The 21,206-nt window shown below is 53.2% G+C and overlaps 1 protein-coding gene across 1 annotated transcript; it reads left to right on the top strand.

The window, feature by feature from the left end:
* The first annotated feature begins 911 nt into the window (after window positions 1-911).
* Window positions 912-1,808, top strand: TMEM158 (transmembrane protein 158). Its single transcript, XM_047095593.1, has one exon. The coding sequence runs from the start codon at window positions 912-914 to the stop codon at window positions 1,806-1,808; it is 897 nt and encodes a 298-aa protein (XP_046951549.1).
* The last annotated feature ends 19,398 nt before the right edge of the window (window positions 1,809-21,206 follow it).

Here is a 21,206-nt window from a genome sequence, read left to right as displayed (position 1 = left end):
TATGGAGTTCCTGGCGTTTTCCTCCGGGTTCTGCCTGCCTTGAGAATACCAAGTGGGTCTAACGTGTCCGAGGCGTATTAAAAAAGAAACTCTGCAGATTTGAGATTGATTTTAAGAGACCTCGTGGAAAGGCAGAAAGCCTAGTGGCCCGGAGTCCTGTTCCTGGCTTGTGGGGTGGCCTGGGAGGTGAGGGGGGGGGGATGAAGAGGGGGGGGGGGGAAACGTCTCTCGGCCTCAGTTTCCCCTTCTGTAAAACAAGAGGGGTCCAGGTGAGCACTCGCTGGCTCAGCCCTCGGCGTGACCAGGGGATGCGAGGACGCAGTTTTCCCACGGCGCCTCCTCCGCCCGGAGTCGCACGCGTGGGCAAGCTCCCCGCCCCGCCCCCTTCCCCACCCCCCACCCCCCACCCCCGCCCCGCGCGGCTCCCGCAACCCTCCGCTCCGCCCCGGGCCGGGCCGCGCGCAGGCGGCAGGGTCCCAGGCCGACACGCCGCGCGCGTCCAGCCCGGCCCGGTGCGTGGAACCCCGCCCTCCCCCGAGTCTCGCAGCCGGGCGGGCGGAGGGCGGGGCGGGGCGGGGCGCGCGGGAGGCGGAGCCGAGCCGGGGAATCCTGCTCCGGGCGAGCGCCGGGCCCTGCAGAGCAGCCCGGCCGTCCGAGGGCCCCCGCGTCGGGGGCGGCGGGGAACCCCAGACGCAGCCGGGCCGGGGAGGGATCCCCGTGCCGAGCGAGCCGCCGCCGCCGCCGCCGCCGCCGCCTCCTCCGCGCCGCCCCCGCGGGCTGCCGGGTGCCGGGCGCGCCCCCAGTCCGCCCGTCCGCCAGCTCCCGCGGTCCCGCCGTCCGCTCGCCGGCCAGTCGTCCGTGCGCCATGCAGCCGCCGCCCGCCCCGCGCGCGTAGGCGCCCGCCGCAGGCCATGCTGCTCCCGCTCGCCGCGCTGCTGGCCGCCGCCTGCCCGCTGCCGCCCGCCCGCGGCGGGGCCGCGGACGCGCCGGGCCTCGGTGGGGCGCCCCCCAACGCCTCCGTCAACGCGTCGTCCGCGGGCGAGCCCGCCGCCCCGCGGCTGCTGGCCTCCGCGGCGCCCGGGCCCCCCGAGCGCCCGGGCCCGGAGGAGGCGGCGGCGGCGGCGCCGTGCAACATCAGCGTGCAGCGGCAGATGCTGAGCTCGCTGCTCGTGCGCTGGGGCCGCCCGCGGGGCTTCCAGTGCGACCTGCTGCTCTTCTCCACCAACGCGCACGGCCGCGCCTTCTTCGCCGCCGCCTTCCACCGCGTCGGGCCGCCGCTGCTCATCGAGCACCTGGGGCTGGCGGCCGGCGGCGCGCAGCAGGACCTGCGCCTGTGCGTGGGCTGCGGCTGGGTGCGCGGCCGCCGCCCCGGCCGCCTCCGGCCCGCCGCCGCCGCCGGGGCGCCCACCGCGCTGCCCGCCTACCCCGCGGCCGAGCCCCCCGGGCCGCTGTGGCTGCAGGGCGAGCCGCTGCACTTCTGCTGCCTGGACTTCAGCCTGGAGGAGCTGCAGGGCGAGCCGGGCTGGCGGCTGAACCGCAAGCCCATCGAGTCCACGCTGGTGGCCTGCTTCATGACCCTGGTCATCGTCGTGTGGAGCGTGGCCGCCCTCATCTGGCCGGTGCCCATCATCGCCGGCTTCCTGCCCAACGGCATGGAGCAGCGCCGGACCACCGCCAGCGCCGCCGCCGCCGCCGCCGCCGCCGCCCCCGCCGCCGTGCCCGCGGGGACCACCGCCGCCGCCGCGGCCGCGGCCGCCGCAGCCGCGGCCGCCGCCGCGGCCGTCACCTCGGGGGCGGCGGCCAAGTGACCCGCCCCGCTCCTCCCCGCGCCCGCCCTGTGTCCGCGCTCTCGGGTGCCTTTCCCGCCGGGAGGCTCGGCCGGTGTGCTTCGTGCTGTCGTGACCGTTAGTTCTTCTTCCGGGGAGGGGGCCGCCGGAGGGGGCCCAGCGGGGTGGCCCAGCGGGACGCGGGCGGCGCTTCTGGTTCCGAGGGGGCAGCTGCAAGGTGGGAGCCGCGCAGCTCGGAAGACGGAGGAGGGAAATGGGGCCCTTTCCCCTCGGTTGCATCCCCCTGCCCTCCCTCCCCGCACCCACGTGCCCTATATTCATGGCAGAAAATGACCAAATCCTGTGTATTTGTTTTATATATTTAATAACTGTTTTAAATGAAAGTTTTAGTAAAAAAACAAAACAAAACAAAATCAAATTGCTATTGCTGTAGGAAGAGAAGCTCTTTGTATCCAAACCTAGTATTTGAAGTTTCTTGTTTTTTTTTAATTTATTTAAAGGTGGGGGAGGGGGGAGGCATGGGAAGGATTTCACACCCACATATTGTTACCGCTGAAAATGAACTTTATGAACCTTTTCCAAGTCGATCTATCCAGTGACGTGGCCTGGTGGGCGTTTCTTGTACTTCTGTGGTTTTTTTTGGCTTTTAATACAGACATTTTCCTCCAGAGATGCGTATGTAGCTTTTTTTTCTTCATTTGATTTAGGAAGAGGAATCCAAGAATTACAAGATGTTGCCCTGAAATGTGAGGGAGGGACTCTCCAAAGTCAGAGAGGGGCTCCTGCTGCCTGGCTGGCCTGGCTGGGAGAGGCGGGAGATGGAAACTAACCGTGTTATACTTACCCTAACGGCAATTTCACCTTCTACCCCAGCTGCCCGCCAACACCCACCCCCACCCCACCCCTCGGCCTCATTGACGTTTGTCATGGTGGCACACAGGGTCTTCTGTCATTTGCCTTTTTGTCCCCTGCCTCACCATCTGCGAAACACCCAGTAATATACCAAAATGGTAAAATCAATCATTCCCCTGAACCAGGTATCTATCCTTCACGGAAATGACTCACTTTAAAAAGCAAGAAGCAGGTAAATATCCTTTTCGTATGTGTAAACCTTAGCATATGAGCGCATTCCAAAACCTAGTTTGCAAACCTGAGGTTTTATGTTGGCATTAATAAGATCTTTTTCCCCCTAAGGTAAGCTCGGTGACTGCTGGACAGTGGTTTCAGATCCTTCCCAGTTTTCAGAAGCAGAATAAATGAAAAGTCCTTAAAGTGGCCTGACGCAAAAACCATTTTAAAAGCCTTTAAAAAAAGATTTCCAAAGCTACTTTCCCTTGCTCTCCTTTCTCCCCATTTTTGAGTGAATACCTTGTACTGGTCTAGAGCTGTAGTTCTCAAAGTGGGGTCTCTGGACCGGCATCATGAGTATCAGCTGAGAACTGGTCAGAGATTTAAATCGGGGCTCCATCCAGGACCGACGGAATCAGAAACTCTGGGTGGGGCCCAGCAATCTGTGTTTTAACAAGCACTCCCAAGGGGTCCTGATGTCTTTCGAGTTTGAGAACTGCTGTATGCTAGTGGAAGGGAACCTTCGAAAGATGTAGCCTCCTTTAATCTTGAGATGTATCTATTATATCAAAGAAATGAGACCCCCCCCCCTTTTCCACAGGAATCTGAAGGAGAGGATCCAGGGCTATCTCTTGCCGAGGCCACCCACGAGAGAAGGGGGTGAGGGTGACGGCCTTCCCCTACTCCAGATCCAGATGTTGAAGTTCAATGTAATGCAAACCCATTAGCCTCACAAGTCACTGCAGATCTTCTTATGCCCCAAAGCCAAGGGGGTATGTGAGTTGCCCTCTTTTTTCAGCCCTGGGGTATCTAACAGGAGAAAACCAGTAACTGCTAACCTTGGTCAGTTTTCATATAATCACGGTGTTTGTAATTCTCGAAGTCACATTAAGGATTCCTGGCAACATACACACACACACACACACACACACACACACACACACACACATGCTCTTTCTCTCTCTCTCCCTGCTTTTTCCCGAGATGGAAACTAAGGGTCAAAGAGGTTCAGCATTTTGCCTTCAATCACAACTACATGATTGTGGAGGCAGACCTGAGACTAAACCTTCAGTTAAGTGTCCAGCCCTTGATTTCGGCTTAGGTCATGATGTCACAATTTCGTTGAGTTTGAGCCCCGCATCAGGCTCCGCGATGACAGCACGGAGCCTGCTTGGGACCCTCTGTCTCCCTCCCTTTCTGCCCCTCCTCCACTCACACTGTCTATGTCTCTCTCCAAATAAATAAAAACACGTAAAAGCTATGCATATATGTGTATAATATATGCACATACTCTATATACATACATGCATACATACATAGGATGGGCCCTAATGAATACTTTCTTAGGGCAGGGCTGGAATATTGATATCTATTGCTGCAACAGTAGACCTTCCTAAAGGAAGGTCTGGCAATAGTAATTCTGGCAATTTCCAGAATTGCCCATAGAGCCTGCACGTGCATGTAGACATACGTGTATATTATGCATGTATAAAACTGATGGACTGGGGGCGCCTGGGTGGCTCAGTCGGTTGAGCGTCCGACTTCAGCTCAGGTCACGATCTTGCAGTCCGTGAGTTCGAGCCCCGCGTCAGGCTCTGGGCTGATGGCTCAGAGCCTGGAGCCTGCTTCCAATTCTGTGTCTCCCTCTCTCTCTGCCCCTCCCCCGTTCATGCTCTGTCTCTCTCTGTCTCAAAAATAAATAAATGTTAAAAAAAAATTTAAAAAAAAAAAACGGATGGACTGTTTGGCTCCTTTTCATGCTGACTTTGGCGGCTGAGAGCCAGAGCCCCAAGCAGGAGGCCACACAGTAAGGATGGAGCCTGGGTCCCTCCTGTCCCTTTTTCGTGAGGATTGCCCACTGGGCAAAGTAAGTCAGGCCCTGGCAGGCACAGTGGTGGGGTCTGTGGGGTCTTGCTTGCATAGTCTCAGTAGTGAAACATTTACTTCCACGTATGCGTTTTATTTAAAGGCCAATCAGCGAGTGTGCGTATGCCCACAATCCCCAGATTCCAGCCCATTCTTCAAGCCTCCTGGGGACAGCTTGGGCTGCTAGTGACATAGCTAAGCCCCCAGAATAAATCATCACTCCCAGTTATTTTTGCTTCTCCTGAGAGAGACTCTACCCGTGAAGAGGATGTGTACCCACCGTCCAAACTCCAGCCACTGCTATGGGCTGCCCTACTGAGTTGCCTCACGTTCATCGTGAGAGCCCCCTGTGGCCTGGATCTGAACACCCTTGACTCCCCTAGGGCCTGCCTCAGCTGAAGAGAGCCACCCGGCCCAAAGCCACACCCCCTTCCTGGGGCACCACATCCAGGGACCCATCTGATCCACGTGAACATCCAGCCCTCTAGGGGAAGCTCTGAAGTCCTCCCACCTTCAGAACTCCTGGCGGGATTGGGGATTGGCGGAGGCTTCCACTGAGACGCCACGGAGGCTTGGCCTCTCCCCTCTGGCTGTTCCGGCCTCCTCCCATCCCTTCCCTCCCACAGCTGTCAATCCAAGAGCACTCCCTAACAAACCTCCTGCCCACTGATCTCTAGCTCCCAGCCCGCTTCTCCTGGAACCCAGCCTGTGATGGGCACTGTACCTAACAAGATGTGGAACCGTTCCAGCCACGTGGTCATTAGAAACAAGGAACATCCAGGGCGCCTAGGTGGCTCAGTGGGTTAAGCGTCCAACCTCGGCTCAGGTCACGATCTCGCGGTTCCTTGAGTTCCAGCCGCACGTCGGTCTCTGTGCTGACAGCTCGGAGCCCAGAGCCTGCCTCAGATTCTGTGTCTCCCTCTGTCTCTGCCCCTCATCTGCTCACGCTCTCTCTCTCTCTCTCTCTCTCTCTCAAAAATTAACATTAAAAAAGAAACAAGGACCATCTGAGGAACAGATCATTACCATTCTATTCCTTTTACACAGATCACACAGCTGTACTTTTTCTCTTCCGTTTGGGTAGTTCTGTAATATCCACAATCAGTGGTGATATGGGAAATAACCCCTAATTCCAATCAATGCCTGCTTAATCATTGCACCTCCTAGATTCACAAGTCGGAAGAAAGCCTGTTCCTTTTCTCTCTCAAATGATGGTATCCATCAGGATACACCGGGCTATATTTCAGTAGCATGCAGTCCCGACATCTCATCAGCTTAACACAAGAAAAACGTATTCCTTGCTCATGCCACACGGTCAAAGTGGGCAGGGGTTCTGCCCACTGGAATCACTCAGGGATCCAGGTTGAGGGTGACCCTGACTTGACAATAGGGCCCCATCATCTGGTTAGGAGGAAGGAAACTCTGGAGGGTCTCACACAGGCAACTCAATGCTCCATCCAAGAAGTCACATCCTACCCTACTGATTGGAAGGAGTCATCTGGCCCCACCCAATGAGAGGGGAGCCCACAAGATCGTGTTTCCAGTCCCCAGAGGAGAGGAGAATCTGGTACCAGGAGCAGCATTGATTCGAGCAACACCCAACACCGCTGTGACCTACAGGCCCCCCAGAAGAATTCTGGGACTTTGCTCGGCAGACAAAAAGTTCACCCCAGGAGTGCCATGCTGACTCTCCTCCTGTGGCACCTGCCCACACTGACAGCTAGACTGCCCCCCAGGGATTTTATAAGCGAAGGAGGTCATCAGCTTGGTGGCTGTTCCAATGTTTGGGCAAAGTGGGTCCCCAGAGAATTCAGTCTGGAAGATTTGGACAAAAATACACTCTGGATCCCCGTGATGTAGGAGTCATCTAGGGAGCAGGATGGGAGAAAGGTTAGGATTAAAGTGGGGAGAAAGGAAGGGAGAGGTCAGAGCAGGCACCCCCTCTCTCCTGGCCCCGCCCCTCCCCCACTGCACAGAAATGGCTAATTCAGTGACATTGGGGGCAAGAAGGGAGTCGGTCTTCACTGTGCCGGTTCTCTCCTGTCACTGGGGAGAAACCATCCATTTCCCAGGTAGGAGAAGAGGTTTAAAGCTGTGAGGACTGGGAGAGTTAAGAACAAGTACAGACATTGGGTGCATGGCTGAACCTTCCCTTGGGAACACTGGGAAGACGCATCCTCTAGAGTGGGCGCCTTGGCCTTTCCTGGCTCTGCTGTGCCTCTTGTGGGGCATCTCTCCCGGGACATTACTTGGTGCTTCTGGGTGGGAGGACTGCTGGGGAGCACACAGCGTAGCAGAGCACAGGCTCCTCACTACACTCGCCGTGAGCCGGCACTGACCGGGCGTGGCCTTCTGTTCCTGGCTCTTCCCTGCTCAGGCTGTGGTCTTAGGGCAAACTGCTCCCTGTAGTCGGCTTGTACTCAGCTCCCCCCAAGGGCAACCAGATCTTCCTTGCAGGGTCTTGGTCTCTGGGACTTACTCTCTCGTTCTCCATCTTCCCTGGGTTCCTACCCCGAGGACACTGGTCCTCTGGCTCTCAGAAATGTTCAGGAGCCCACTCTTCTCTGGGCCTGCACTCCCCGACCCCCATCAGCTCTAACTCCTACTAACGGCATTTCTCCTGCTGCCCCACCTGGCAGGTCCGTCACTGCTGGGCCCCTGCGGTTTTCTCCAAAGCCAAGGGCTCCCCTAACAGCAGACGCCTTACCGTCCTCAGCGTCCTGCTCCTATCTGCCTCCTGAGAAGCACCTTCTTCTCTCACCCCCTCTTCCAGCTATCAGCCGAGTCCCGGGGTCCCCACGCAGGTGCTGACACTCGGTGATTTCTGCCGCACCCAGGACAGGACAGGGTCTGAGCGCGTTCTGAGGAAGGTGGGGATTCCCTGTGGTCCTCTGAGGACTGGTCACATGCCTGCTGCTACCCCAGGACAATTCAAGGCCTCTCCTGGCTGCGCCCTGAGCATTTTCCTGGTGTTCTCACTGCCTGAGTATTCCCAGAACTATCTCCTAAAGTCCTTGGCTGAACCTCTGTGCGGGTGAGGACACACGGTCGGTTACGCGTCCAACTCATGATTATTTCGGCCCAGGTCACGATTTCGCAGTTCATGAGATCGCTCCCCGCGTCGGGCTCTGCGCTGACAGTGCGGGGAGGCTGCTTGGGATTCTGTCTCTCTCTCCCTCGCTCTCTCTCTCTCTCTCTCTGCCCCTCCCCCACTCAGGCTCTCTCTCAAAATAAATAGACTTTAAAAAAAAATAAAAGCTTTCAAAAAAGGAGAGACGCTTTGCCGCAGAGCATCATCTTTGCACCCTTGCTTGAACACAGACGATGTATATTCGTCATAGAAGCATCAGAAAGGTCGATAAGTAAAAAAGAAAGAGAGAGAGTTCGTCTTTCCACCTCCCCCAAGAGAAGCCCCGCAAGCATTTTGGGGCACCTACTTCCTGTCTATTTTTGTACGCCTGTGTCCATGGCTAACTATTTAATATTAAAAAATGGGATTGTGCCGGACATAACTGTTTTTAAAACTTTTATTCTACAGGTGCTGCACCATAGAAAAATGAGAGAGTACCCTTCACAAGAGAAATGACTCCGTATGGGCAATAACACCGGCACCCCCCAAGCGACCGTGGTTATTAATATTTATTGACAAATGGCCAAATGCATCTGCTATACATATTCTAGCCCTAGGGTGCCTGCTTCTTAGAGCTTTGCTGAGGGGTTCTTTGGTGGTCCCCTGCCTTTGCAGAAGGTAATGGAGGGGCTTCTCAGGGCCAATGAATCATAAAGACTGTGTTCCTAACAGGTGGGTCAGAAATCGGTCGCACAGGATATTGAAACGTATCCAAGGGCCAAAGGCCTAATGGAGATGGGGTGTAGGCATTGTGGTGGGGGAGGCCTGCTTTCTTTCTCATCCCAAATTTATCATCTGCAGACACATGTCAAAGCCAGACCGAACTTCCCACCCCTCCTGGAGAAATGTGTCCGCTTTGCGTCTGAGCTTCCGGATGGGGCTGATAAGGAACACAACTTTAGAGGATGAACAATGTGATTCATCTCCTCGGGTCGTAACCACAGACCCGCCACGTATTGTCTGGGTTTACTTGATGTCTTTGGAGCGAAAACGAATTCCGAGATTCAATAAGCAGGAAGGACATTGCTCCTGGAGAATGCTGCCCCCCAAAGCGGTCACAGCTCCACATGGCCAAGTAAAGCCATACACAGATGGGCCTCCTGCAGGGATGGGGGCTGAAGACAGAACGCCCCGGGGAGAGGACGGAGATGGAGCCAGAGGCGGGGGAGGGGGTGGAATCGGCCACGAACAGGAACCATCAATGGGTCAGAATGTTGGGGCGCCTGGGTGGCTCAGTCGGTTGAGCGTCAGACTTCAGTTCAGGTCCTGATCTCTCAGTCCGTGAGTTCAAGCCCCGCATCGGGCTCTGCGCTGACAGCTCAGAGCCCGGAGCCTGCTTCGGATTCTGTGTCTCCCTCTCTCTCTGCCCCTCCCCCACTCCTGCTCTCTCTCTCTCTCTCTCTCTCTGTCTCTCTGTCTCTCTGTCAAAAATAAATAAACTTTAAAAATAAATAAATAGGTCAAAATGTATTCAGCACCACTCCCAGTGATTGTGTTAAGGTCTTCTGGGATGAATCTTGTCTAGGATTGGGCTCCCTAGAGGCAGAGTCTGAGATGGAAAGACTCACACCCAAGATTTATTAAGGGGTGTCCTCCAGAGGAGGGGACTGAGGGAAGCGGGATGGGGTCTCAGCTGGAGTCCGCTTTGGCCTGATCAGCTCTAGAACCAGCTCTGGACCAGCTCTGGAACAGGAATCGTTCCACAGTGTTGCCCCACCTGGGGCTGGTCTTCTGTGGTCCCATTTCAGGCAATCACTTGGCCAAGGTCCGGGTACAGGGGCTGCATAGCCTCCCTGGCAGCTCCCACTTAGCCGGGCCCAGTTCTCCAGAGAAGGGGAGCAGCTGAGAAGTGCTAGCACCCCACCTTCCCAGCGGCTGGGGGAGAGGGACGAAGGCCTGCAGAGGGAATCTGGGCGGAGGCACCCACAGGATTCACTGCACACCCTACCTGGCCCCTGAGTCCCATCCCAGCAATGGCAGGATGAGCGGGTGAAGCTCAGACCTGCTTGTCAACCCTCAAACTCCTACCCCACTTGTGCACTAACCTCCGGGCCTTTGCCTGTCTCAGCTGAGGGCTGGCTGGCTGGCCTTGCCCCCCGGATGTCCTGCACTTGTGCTAGGGAGGGGCTGTGGGCTCTGTCACACTGGCACTCCCCCACGAAGTGTAAGGTGCCTGCCCTCACCTCTGCGTTCAAGGGTTGTTGGCGTTCAACGCTTGCGTATAAGGGAAGTCCCACAGGCTCAGAGCAACTATAAATCATATGTAAATGGGTAAGTGTGGCTACATTCCAGTAAAACTCTATGAACACGGGAATGTTAATTTCGTAGAAATTTCACGTCGCGAATTCTTTTTCTTTTTTTTTCCATCTGTTAAAAATGCAAAAATTATTCTCAGCTCCCAGGTCGTAAGGAATCTCTACACGCGACGTGGGGCTGGAAACTGCAATCCTGAGATTAAGAGTCACGTCGTCTGCTGACTAAGCCAGCCAAGCGCCCCAATCCTACAATACCATCTTTAAACAAAATTTTTTTGGGCGCCTGGGTGGCTCAGTCGGTTAAGCGCCCGACTTCGGCCCAGGTCACGATCCCACACTTCATGGGTTCAAGCCTCACGTCGGGCTCTGTGCGGACAGCTCAGAACCTGGAGCCTGTTTCGGATTCTGTGTCTGCCTCTCTCTCTGCCCCTCCCTCACTCTGTCTCACTGTCTCCCCAAAATAAATAAACATTAAAAAAATTTAAAAAAATTTTGTTGTTGTTGTTTAATATTTATTTTTGACAGAGAGAGACAGAGAAAGAGAGAGCGAGCAGGGGAGGGGAAGAGAGAGACACACACAGAATCTGAAACGGGCTCTAGGCTCTGAGCGGCCGGCACGATGCAGGGCTTGAACTCATGAACTGCAGAATCGTGACCTGAGCCGAAGTCAGAGGCTTAACCAGCTGAGCCACCCAGGCGCCCCTCCTACGATATAATCTTAAAGTTTGGCGAAGCTTTATGCAGCATGTTTAGAAGCTCTGTGTCCTTTTCTCTGTCTACCTGGTAGATTACAAGGAACCCAGCATGTTGAGCCACACCAAGGGCGGGCAGCACATCTCTTTCAGGTGTGCATGACCCTGAGCATCACCCTCGAGCCTGCTTGCTCAGTGAGCAGCGCAGGCCAACAGAGGCAGAAGCTGGCGGCCAGACACACTGGCACGATGGTATAATGATGCAGCGAATTAGTTCTCAGACCCGTCCACAGAGGCCTCTCGGGCCACAATGGAGAATTCCCCTCCACTCCGGGGCATCTGACGTTACCTAATTACCACCTTTTGCAAGGGGGCAATTTTTTACATATTGTCTTTTATTTTTAAAAATTTATGCAAAATTTGCTTGCTACACCACAGACTGTTTTCATAAAATGCAATTATTTAACTTTATCATCAAAGAGTAAAAGCTATTTTTCCTCCGTGGACACCACCAAGCACCATGGGGTACGTGTGCCCAGCCCCTGGCGTGAGAGCCCAGGAGTGTGGCCCGCATGGGTTATGAAGTCAGACAGACGTGGGTGGGGGCTGGAACCAACATTCTGCAAAAGTCACTTAATCTTGGCGAACCCCAGTTGTCTCCTCTGTGAAACAGGATTGACAAGAATATCTACAAGACTAAAATGAGCCTTCTCCATCGGGATAGGGTAAGTGATGCTGGGCATCCAATTTAAAGGGGAAAAGGTTTTAAAATGTGTTCTCTCCCTCTCTTTTTTATTTCTTACAGGTAATTAATTTACTTATGGAAGGCACAGGGGTTTGTATTGTTCTGTTTTGCTTGGGGTATAACGTACATGCAAGAGATCACACGTATACAATCCCTTTTGACAAATGCATCCAACATAACCCAGACCCTGTGAAGATTCAGAATAGTTCCATCACCTCAAAAAGTGCCCTCGTGTCTCTAACCTTAACCATACCACCACATGTGCATCCAACACACACACACACACGCACACACACACACGCACACACACACAGAGGAACCACTGTTTCCCATCTCTTTTGCCATTGGTTGTTTTTCCCTTTTCTAGAATTTCATATAAATGTATCATACCGTGGACTCTTCTGTGTATGTCTACTTTCGCTCAGCACATCTGTGAGATTCAACTATGCTTCTACACGTTTCACTAGTGTTGTTTCTTTTTATTGTTGAGCAGTATTCCATCCTACCGGAATGGCCGGACCAGTCTCCAGGTGATGGACATAGGAGCTATTTCTGGTTCTGAGTGACTTTATTAAAGCCGCCATGAAAATTTACGTATGGGACATATGTTTTCCTTTCTCTTGGGTAAATACCTGAGAGTGGAATTGGAAGCCATATTTATGTTTATAAGAATTTCATGTATTCCAAAGTTTCTGTGTCATTTTTTAAGTTGATTTGTTTACTATTTATTTTGAGAGAAAGAGACAGAGAGAATCCCAAGCAGGCTCCGCACTGTCAGCACAGAGGCGCTTAACCGACTGAGCCTCCAAGTGCCCCAATTTTTGTATCCTTTTACAGTATCATTAGCAATATATGAGTTTGCGTTTTTCCAACATTTGGTGTTGCCAGATGCCAGATAACCATTTGGTGTTATTTTTAGCTGTTCTAATGGATGTATAGCACTTTCTCATCATGGTTTTAATTTGCATTTCTTGGATGACTAATTAGGTTGAGCAGTTTTTCATGCGATTATGGGGCATTCATAGATTTGTGAAGATCTGGGCCAGTCTTTAGAAATAGCTTCGCCTTGGGGCACCTGGGTGGCTCAGTGGGTTAAGCGTCTGACTTCGGCTCAGGTCATGATCTCGCAGCTTGTGAGTTCGAGCTCCACCTCGGGCTGTGTGCTGACAGCTCAGAGCCTGGAGCCTGCTTTGGATTCTGTGTCACCACCCTCTCTCTCTTCCTCTACCCCCCACTTGTGCTCTGTCTCTCCGTCTCTCTCTAAAATAAATAAGCGCTAAAAAAAAAAATTTTTTTAAGAATGAGAGAAATAGCTTTGCCTTCCCCTCGCATTTCAATCCAATCCCAGGGTCTGACATTTTCTCAAGGCAGAGTACCAGGCAAAGCTCAGGTTGGCTCTATGGCCACTAAGCTTGGAGTATCTCTGCAGTACGAGATACCTGCTGGGAGCTTCACGGCCATCCAGTGGGAATTTGATTTGACCTACAAAATGTAGGGAACCTGGATCTCCCCCAAAGAATAACATTAAAACCAAGCGTGGGGCTCGGGAAACTGGGATGATAAGAAACATCTGGGAACTGAAGTGTCAAAAAAAATTTAGAAGTTCAGCCCCAAAGAAATGAATCTCAAGATCGTCCCTCTGACTCTCTAGGTCAATGATCAAGTGATGCGGTACGAGAAAAGTGCCGGAAGGGCAAAGTGCCGTAGGGACCCGTAGAAGGTATTGCCACATATAAACCTCTCCTGAAAATGGGCCTCTTGGGCTCACATTTGAAATAAGGGAAGCCTCCTCTTTGTCACGAATAACATCCTATCTCCCCAGAGTCTGCCATCCGGGAGGTGGCTCTCCTCTCCATCACTGGAAACACCACAGTGTTTTAGCTGCTCCAGGGAGGGTCCTGTGATGCTGACGCACTGACCCAGCGTCAGAGGGTCCTGTGGGACCACAGCAGACGTGGCCTAGGGCCTGGCCCAGGATAGACCCGCGCCCTCCACAGCGAGGAGTCGTATCCATTACTGGATGAAAGATGGAAACAGTCCGGGGTGGGGGTGGGGGCAGAGGACCCAGAGGGGACACCCATTCCTGGCAGGCTGTGGGGGCCAGAGTCTGGTGTCTGGGGCAGGAACAGGCAGAGGCCCAGGCAGGAAGGTGGCGGGGCCGTAGAGGTAAGACCAAGGTGGTGGGGACACATGGTAGAAGGTGGGGCACCTGGGGGCTATGGGAGAGGGGCAGCAGGCACACAAGAGGGCCAACTGTAATCGCTTCCCCTCCCCCACGGAAGGAGGACGGGCTTGGCCCCAGAACTTGGCTAGCGGGAGACTCTGGGGAAGGGCCCGGCGGCTGCCTTACACCCTTCCCCCCCGCAACACGCACCACTAACCCTCATCCCACGGCACCTGCTAGGCCAGGCGCCCAGGCTCCCATCTAGCCTCCGGAGAAGCCTCCGAGGAAGTTACTAGTGTTCCCTGGACTTACACATAAGGAACCCAAGGCCCAGAGTAGTTAAGTAACTTGCCCAAGTCCTCCAGTTGCCAGATGTAGCAAAGGAACATACAGGGTGCCCAGCTGAATTTGAATTTCAGATAGACAGCAAATAATTTCTTAGTATAAGTATATCCCAGTCGGTATTTGGGCCATACTTGCAGTGAACTAATTATTTGTTGTTTATCTGAAATTCAAGTTTAACTGGGCGCCCTGTATTTTATCTGACAAGCCCACGTTTAACTGCTGTGCCAAATAATTAAAATTAAGGGTAGTAATAACTGCCATGGGTTGAGAACTAAGGAAGTGAGTCCTCTCCCTCCCCAACGATAGGCAGCCTCACCTCCCACCCTGTGATGATGAGGAAGGAGAGGCTCCGAGACTTTGCGTCCCTTCCTCAAGGGTACTTAGCTGGTGAGAAACAGAACCAGGACTAAGGCCAAGTGTGTGGCTCCAAAACTCACCTCGGGGACAACAGGCTGTAACCTCCCTGGATGTAGTAAGAATCCCAGAATTTCGCCATCTTGGTGCCCCAGAGATGTACCCACAGCAAGCTCTCCAGAATGCTCTGGTGGCTCAAATTACAGGCAAGAATCATGTACTCCTGCGGTTTCCTTCCAGGCCCCTTCCAGCCCAGGCTCCGGAGAATATTGTGTGGAACCCCTCTGTGGCCCATAGGACCTTCGGGGTTTTGTTTTGTTTTTTTAAAAGACTATCGGCTCTTGAATTCTTTTCTTTTTAAACTTTAAGTATTTATTTATTTTTTAATGTTTATTTATTTTTGAGAGACAAAGAGTCAAGAGGCAGAGTGTGAGCAGGGGAGGGGCAGAGAGAGACGGAGACACAGAATCCGAAGCAGGCTCCAGGCTCCGAGCTGTCGGCACAGAGCCCGACGCGGGGCTCGAACCCATGAACCGTGAGATCACGACCTGAGCCGAAGTCGGATGCGTAACCGACCGAGCCACCCAGGAGCTCCCCTAGTTATTTATTTTTAAGTAATCTCTACACCAAAGAGGGGCTTGAACGCACGACCTTGAGATCAAGAGTCACATGCTCTTCCAACTGAGCCAGCCAGGTGCCCCCAGTTTGTTGTTGTTGTTGTTGTTGTTGTTGTTTTAATTGCCGCAGACACCTTTGTGAGAACTGGCATTCCTACTGCCAAGCGACAGCCCTCCAGGCAGGCACCTGCAAAGCAACAAGAGCCACCCTGGCCCGGTTGCTCTATGAAGCCTCACCTGGGTTAGAGCACCTGGGGGCAGACACAGGTGTGCCTCCCACCTGGGGCTGCCCGAGCGCCCACACTGGGACCGGAGGAGCTCTGGACAGCTGTGGGTGACACCCAGGAGGGCCCCTCTCCGCTGCCTTCCGCCCCGATGCCACAGACCCCCCTCCCACCCCACACACGCGTGCCCCACCAGCACTGGAGTCACCTGCTGGGAGATCCAGTGCTCCCCCCACCCCCAGGCACCTCCCAAGGAGGCAGAGGAGCTGGGACCTGCCTGTGTCTGCATCAAACCCCTGAGGTTTGTTTCCTCACGTGTGAAATGGGGAACATGATGCCTACCTTGCAACGGAAGAGCCGGGACGGATTCCTTCTGAAGAGCCCCACGGGCATTGCCTGGCATGGAGGGGGGCTCAGTGAGTGGGCTTTATTATTCATTTTGAGAGAGAGAGAAAGAGAGAGCAGGGGAGGGGCAGAGAGAGGGGGAGAGAGAGACACAGAATCCGCAGCAGGCTCCAAGCCGTGAGCTGTCAGCGCAGAGCCTGACCCGGGGCTCGAACTCGTGAAGCTGTGAGATCATGACCTGAGCAGAAACCAAGAGTCGGACGCTTAATTGACTGAGCCTCCGGGGCGCCCGGAGTGGGGTCTATTATCGCTGGTGTTTGAAAATAACCCAGAGCGGTCGTCCCTGACCTTTCGAAAGCACCCTCTCTCCTGCTGCCTGGAGTCTGTCTGGCTCACTCTGGGGGCACTGGGGATGACACGGTCATAAAAGATGAGTTTGTCCTCCGCCTAGCAGAGTGCTACAGAATCCCACTCCCCAGCGACAGCCTCACCCACCCACCTCGACAGGCACAAATTTGTACCCGCAGGTACGAATACAGCAGGGCAGGGACCCGGGGTTCCTCTTGCTGTCCCCAGCACTGACAAGGGGTTGTAGCTTTCAGAGAGGAGAGACCCTTTCCTGACCGTGATGCAGACAATGGGCCGCTGGGATTCTGGCTCCTTCTTACCCCGTGGGCAAGCCAGCTCCCAAGTTCAGTGTAGGCACCACCGTGAGCGAGTGAGAGTGGGAAGGAAACCTTCTCCTGTTTCCACCATTTCCCTCTTCTCTTCTCTCCTCCCAGGTCTGAATGGTGCAGGAAAAAAAGAATGCTAAACCTATTCCCTGGCTCTCGCCTGCAGGAGAATCATTCCTTTTGTTACTTTGTTATGATTCCAAGAGACTCCCAAAGAGTCTTGGGGGCCAGAGGCAGCTGTGGGGCTTGGACGGAGTCCTTTACCGGTGCAGACCCAGGGCAGAACAAAAAAGATTCAGCCTTGACATTTCACAGATGGAAACAAATTTCTGCACAGTCACGGCTGGGCTCAGAGAGAAAGCATATTCATTCAGGCACAGGATGAAAACTCTCTCGGATCCTGGCACTAGCAGGGGCCAGCAGTACCCGCCCACTGGAGACCAAGGCTGGTATCACCTGACCCCTGACCTTAGACTAGCATCCCACACCCTGGGAGCCTCAGTTTCCTTGTCTATAAAATGGGAGAAATCGAACACCTGCTCGTAGGGTCTCTGGCACCTGGCCGTCCCCGCAGCACACCGTGTACCTGTAGCCCCTTCTGGTTTATCAGCCACGTTGCATTTTGTGGAGAAAGGGGCCACGACTGGACCTCTGATATGTACTCTTATTGTTTTTTACGTTTATTTATTTTGAGAGAGTGAGAGCACCAGCAGGGGAAGGGCAGGGAGAGAGGGAGAGAGAGAATCCCAAACAGGCTCCGCGCTGTCAGCACAGAGCCCAATGCGGGGCTTGAACTTACGAACCGTGAGATCATGACCTGAGCCCAAACCAAGAGTCGGACGCGTAACCGACTGAGCCACCCAGGCGCCCCCTGATGTGTACTATTATTAACAGCGACTGTTTATTGAGATGTTACTAGTGCCCCACTCTGTTCTGAGAACATAAAAATACGCAAGCAGAAGAGTTTGGCGCCTCCCCCCCAACCCGCAGCACTTCTCCATGCGTGTTGGCCCAACTTCCAAATGCTGTCATTTCTGAATCTATCTTAGGACACTCTCAGGCTGCTGGAGCCCAGTGTGTCCGTGCAGCGGATGAGCCGGAGGCGCTGAGGAATTAAGGTTCCCCAGGAGTAGCTCTAAGCAGAGACGGCTGGGACTCGTTGCAGACAAACGCCCAGCTCCTTCCAGGCCACGTCATGCTGAGCAGGACTGAGCGCCCGGTGCCCCAGTGGCGGCACACACGAGCTGGATACGCCACTCCTGCTCTCTCCTCAAGCGGTATTTACTGAGATCCCCTCCCAAATATACTCCTTACATCTGAGTCTCTTGGGATCTGCTTTGGGGAGCCCAAACTCAGTTAACGCATCATCCCATTGACTCTTTACAAAGAACCCAGGGAGGCAGATCCTTTGGTTTCCCTTTACAGGTAAGAAGTTGAGGTTTAGAGACATTTAGTAATTTGTCTTGGGTCCCACGGTGGTGACGCTGGGGCTTGAATTCTAGCATCTGGCTCTGGTGCCCCCAGCCAAGCCCTCAATCACAGCAAGCCAGCACCTGAGCCCAAGGCGGTGGCTTGCCTGGGAAGTCTGGGGCTGCAGAGGGTAAAAGTCCAGCCCCCAAGGCCCCCCAACCCCTTTAGCCGCCACCTCCCTGACACCAGCTGTGCAAAAGTGAAGGGGAGGAGAGCGAGCTCCCAACGCGTAGAGCACTCACCACCAGGGGGCGCCCTGCCCAGGAGTCTAGCACCCGGAGAATCCAGATGCCAGGGGTGGTGATGAGATCTCACCAAGGTGTCCCCCTTCTGCCTTTGCACAGAAGGCAGGACCTGAAGTAGGTCTCTCAGAACTCTCAGGGCTTCTGAGCTGTTTGAGAAGAGCGTGCACTTGCCCACGCATGTATACACACACACACACACACACACACATACACACAGCTGTTAGCACCGGAGGGCAGAGTGCGTTTCTCTCTGAAGCTATCAGGATGGAACAGTGTTCTAGGCACCCTCTCTGTGGTCACGCGGGCCAGCACCAAACCCCATCTCCATCCAACCCCCTGCACGGTGGGACACAGGCACCCCCACCCCGCTTCCTCCTTCCCCTTGGCCTGTGGTGGACCTGGAGGGTGGGCAGCACAGTGATTTCGGTCGAGCCGCCCCCCTTTCAGCCTCTGGTCTCACCTGTTTGCTGGGAGGAGCAGCAGGGAAGCATGGGAAGCCCGTTCTCCACTGTCTGAGATGGTTCCAGCCCCCGAGGAAGTGACCATCCGTGACTTACAGGAACCCCCACCCCTGTTTCCCTGCTGTTCAAGTTCCAGCGCCCGGCTGATGTGCCAAGGGAAATGAGCCTGGCTTTATTTTTTACTTAATTAGCTGTACAAACCAACTCAAATCCCTCAAACCAACAGAGCCTGGTATTTTTTCAAATGTATTTTAACATTTAAAAACGCATCACTGGCTGTCTTAGGTCAGGCTCCCCGAACGGACGTTGAGATGAGCTTAGCGTGTAAGTGATTTATGAGGGATGTGCCCTCAGGGAAGCCCCTGCCAAGGTGCCATCTCAGGCAGAATCCCGTGGAGGGTGGCTTCAGGGTGGTCCCGTCGTGGGCAGTGCAAGTGGCCCCTCGGAACCCCCTCCCACAGCGCACCCTCAGTGCACCTACACAAGACCCGTGCCTTCTCACACCCCACAGGTCACTGGTTCAGGGTCACCCCAGAGGGGTGTGAATTCTCAGGCAATACCTCCCCTAATAGCCCAAGACTGGGTGTCCAAAGAAGAGGCATAGGGATTGGCTGTTGGAAGTGGCAATAGGGACACACACACACACACACACACACACACCAGTAAAAGGGGACCGGAAGGATCTGGGCAGAGAGTATCAACATTGTCCTGTGAACCTGTCTTATTCCATAAAGGATTCAAAATTACGGACAATACAAAGAAATGAAAATGATGAATTGTTGGAATTGAGGCAAACGAGAAAAAAGGGTCAACAGTAAATATATCCAGAAGGAAACTTAGTATATTAAGGTATTGCTAGACAAAGATTGCAACACGGGGCACCTGGGTGGCTCAGTTGGTGACGCATTTGACTCCGGCTCAGGTCATGATCTCATGGTTCATGAGTTTGAGCCCCAAGTTGGGCTCTGTGCTGACAGCTCAGAGCCCGCTCGGGATCCTCTGTCTCCCTCTCTCTCTGCCCCTGCCCCACTCGCACACGCTCTCTTTCTCTCTCTCAAAAATAAATAAACATTTTTTTAAAATTGCAGTTTTGGCACTGAGCTTCCCAGCAGCCAAAGCAAAGAGGGAAAATTAACTGAATGCAAAGTTTAAGATGCCTAAGGGTTTAGACCCTCTTGCTGGCCCCAAGATTAAGACTTTTCTAAATATCAAGTCCCTACATATAAAAGAGTCTGGATAAGAGCTGTCCAGTGGAAATATAATCCACACCACAAGTGTGATTTTAAGTTTCTAGGGGCGCCTGAGTGGCTCAGTCAGCTAAGCGTCCAAATTCGGCTCAGGTCACGATCTCACGCTGTGTGAGTTCAAGCCCTGCGACAGGCTCTGTGCTGACAGCTCAGAGCCTGGAACCTGCTTCAGATGTCTCCCTCTGTCTCTGCCTCTCCCCTGCTTACACTCTGTCTCTCTCTGTCTCTCTCTCTCTCAAAAATAAACATTAACAAAAAATAAAAATAATTATATACAAAGTATTTACTAATTGGGTAGCTTATATTCTTTTTTTCATATTGAGTCTTTGAAATGCGGTGTATATTCTATACTTCGGCACATCCCAGTTTGAATGCTAAGTTTTCTTTGGAAATATTGATCGGTATTTAGTTACGGTTCACAAAATTGGTTTAAAAAACAGATTCGCATACTGGGGTTGTTCCAAACACACCTAAAAGGTTTTCAATAACTGAATCAAATATCGATTTTTAGGGGCTCCTGGCTGGTTCAGTCAGTAGAGCATGGGACTCTTAATCTCAGGGCTGTGAATTCTTGGTCCCAAATCGGGTGTAGAGATTGCTTAGGGGTTGTGAGTTCGAGCCCCACGTTGGGTGTAGAGATTGCATAAAAATAAAATCTTTTAAAAAATCCGTTTTTAAGTTAACTAAAATTGAAAAAATAAATTTAAAATTCCATTCCTTAGTCACACTAGCTCAATAGCCACGTGTGACTAGTGGCTGCCATATTGGACAATGGAGGTATGAAGAGCCAACGATAGTATGTTCCAGCTTTCCTGGAACAGTCCTGATTGCAAATATTTTTTCCCACTGTCCCTTAAGGATGCCTGGCTTTGTCAAGCTGGATCGAGATTTTTCGTTACCGTATGTGAGTGATGCGGGTGATATCTGGAACCTTGGCATGGACCGCCCTTCACCAGAACCTTCAGGATTAACTCTCCCCTCAGCCTGCTCTGTGTCTTTATTCCCCTGGCTCCGAGGAAGATGACAATGCCTTCTCCTATTCTGTGTGGGACCCACACGCGACAACGAGGCCTACAGCGCTGTTCTAGAAGGCAATTTGGCATTACATTACAAAAGCCTTGAATATCTTCATAACCATCAACCACGGAGGTTCCCTTCTATGAGTTTAACCCAAGAAACCAGAAAGGTACGCTGAGATTCATGAGCAAGCATTGTTCAAAGGGAGACGAGTTTAATGAAAACCAAATTGAGTTCAATGTAAATGCTCAACAGTTAAAGAAACGGGTTAACTCTATGATGGCACATCCATCCTGGCAGGTGTTATGCAGCCATTAAAATTATGAAATGATATTAGGAGAAAAAACCAAGAATGTCAATATTATATGTCAAATAGTCAATGAGAACGAGAAGCTGTAGTTTCAGTATGACAGATTTTTTTTTAATTTTTTTACCATTTATTTATTTATTAGCGACAGTACGAGACAGAGCATGAGCAGGGGAGGGGCAGAGAGAGAGGG

This window comes from Lynx rufus, unplaced genomic scaffold (genome assembly GCF_022079265.1).
Source record: "Lynx rufus isolate CCGP_SWC_20201006 ecotype Redwood Valley unplaced genomic scaffold, mLynRuf1.p SCAF_4, whole genome shotgun sequence".
Taxonomy (NCBI): Eukaryota; Metazoa; Chordata; class Mammalia; order Carnivora; family Felidae; genus Lynx; species Lynx rufus.
The sequence above is the reverse complement of the archived record's forward strand: the minus strand, read 5'-3'. Positions and strand labels throughout refer to the sequence as shown.

Coding starts and splice junctions, on each gene's coding strand:
- TMEM158 (XM_047095593.1), top strand. CDS start 912: ATGCTGCTCCCGCTCGCCGCGCTGCTGGCCGCCGCCTGCCCGCTGCCG.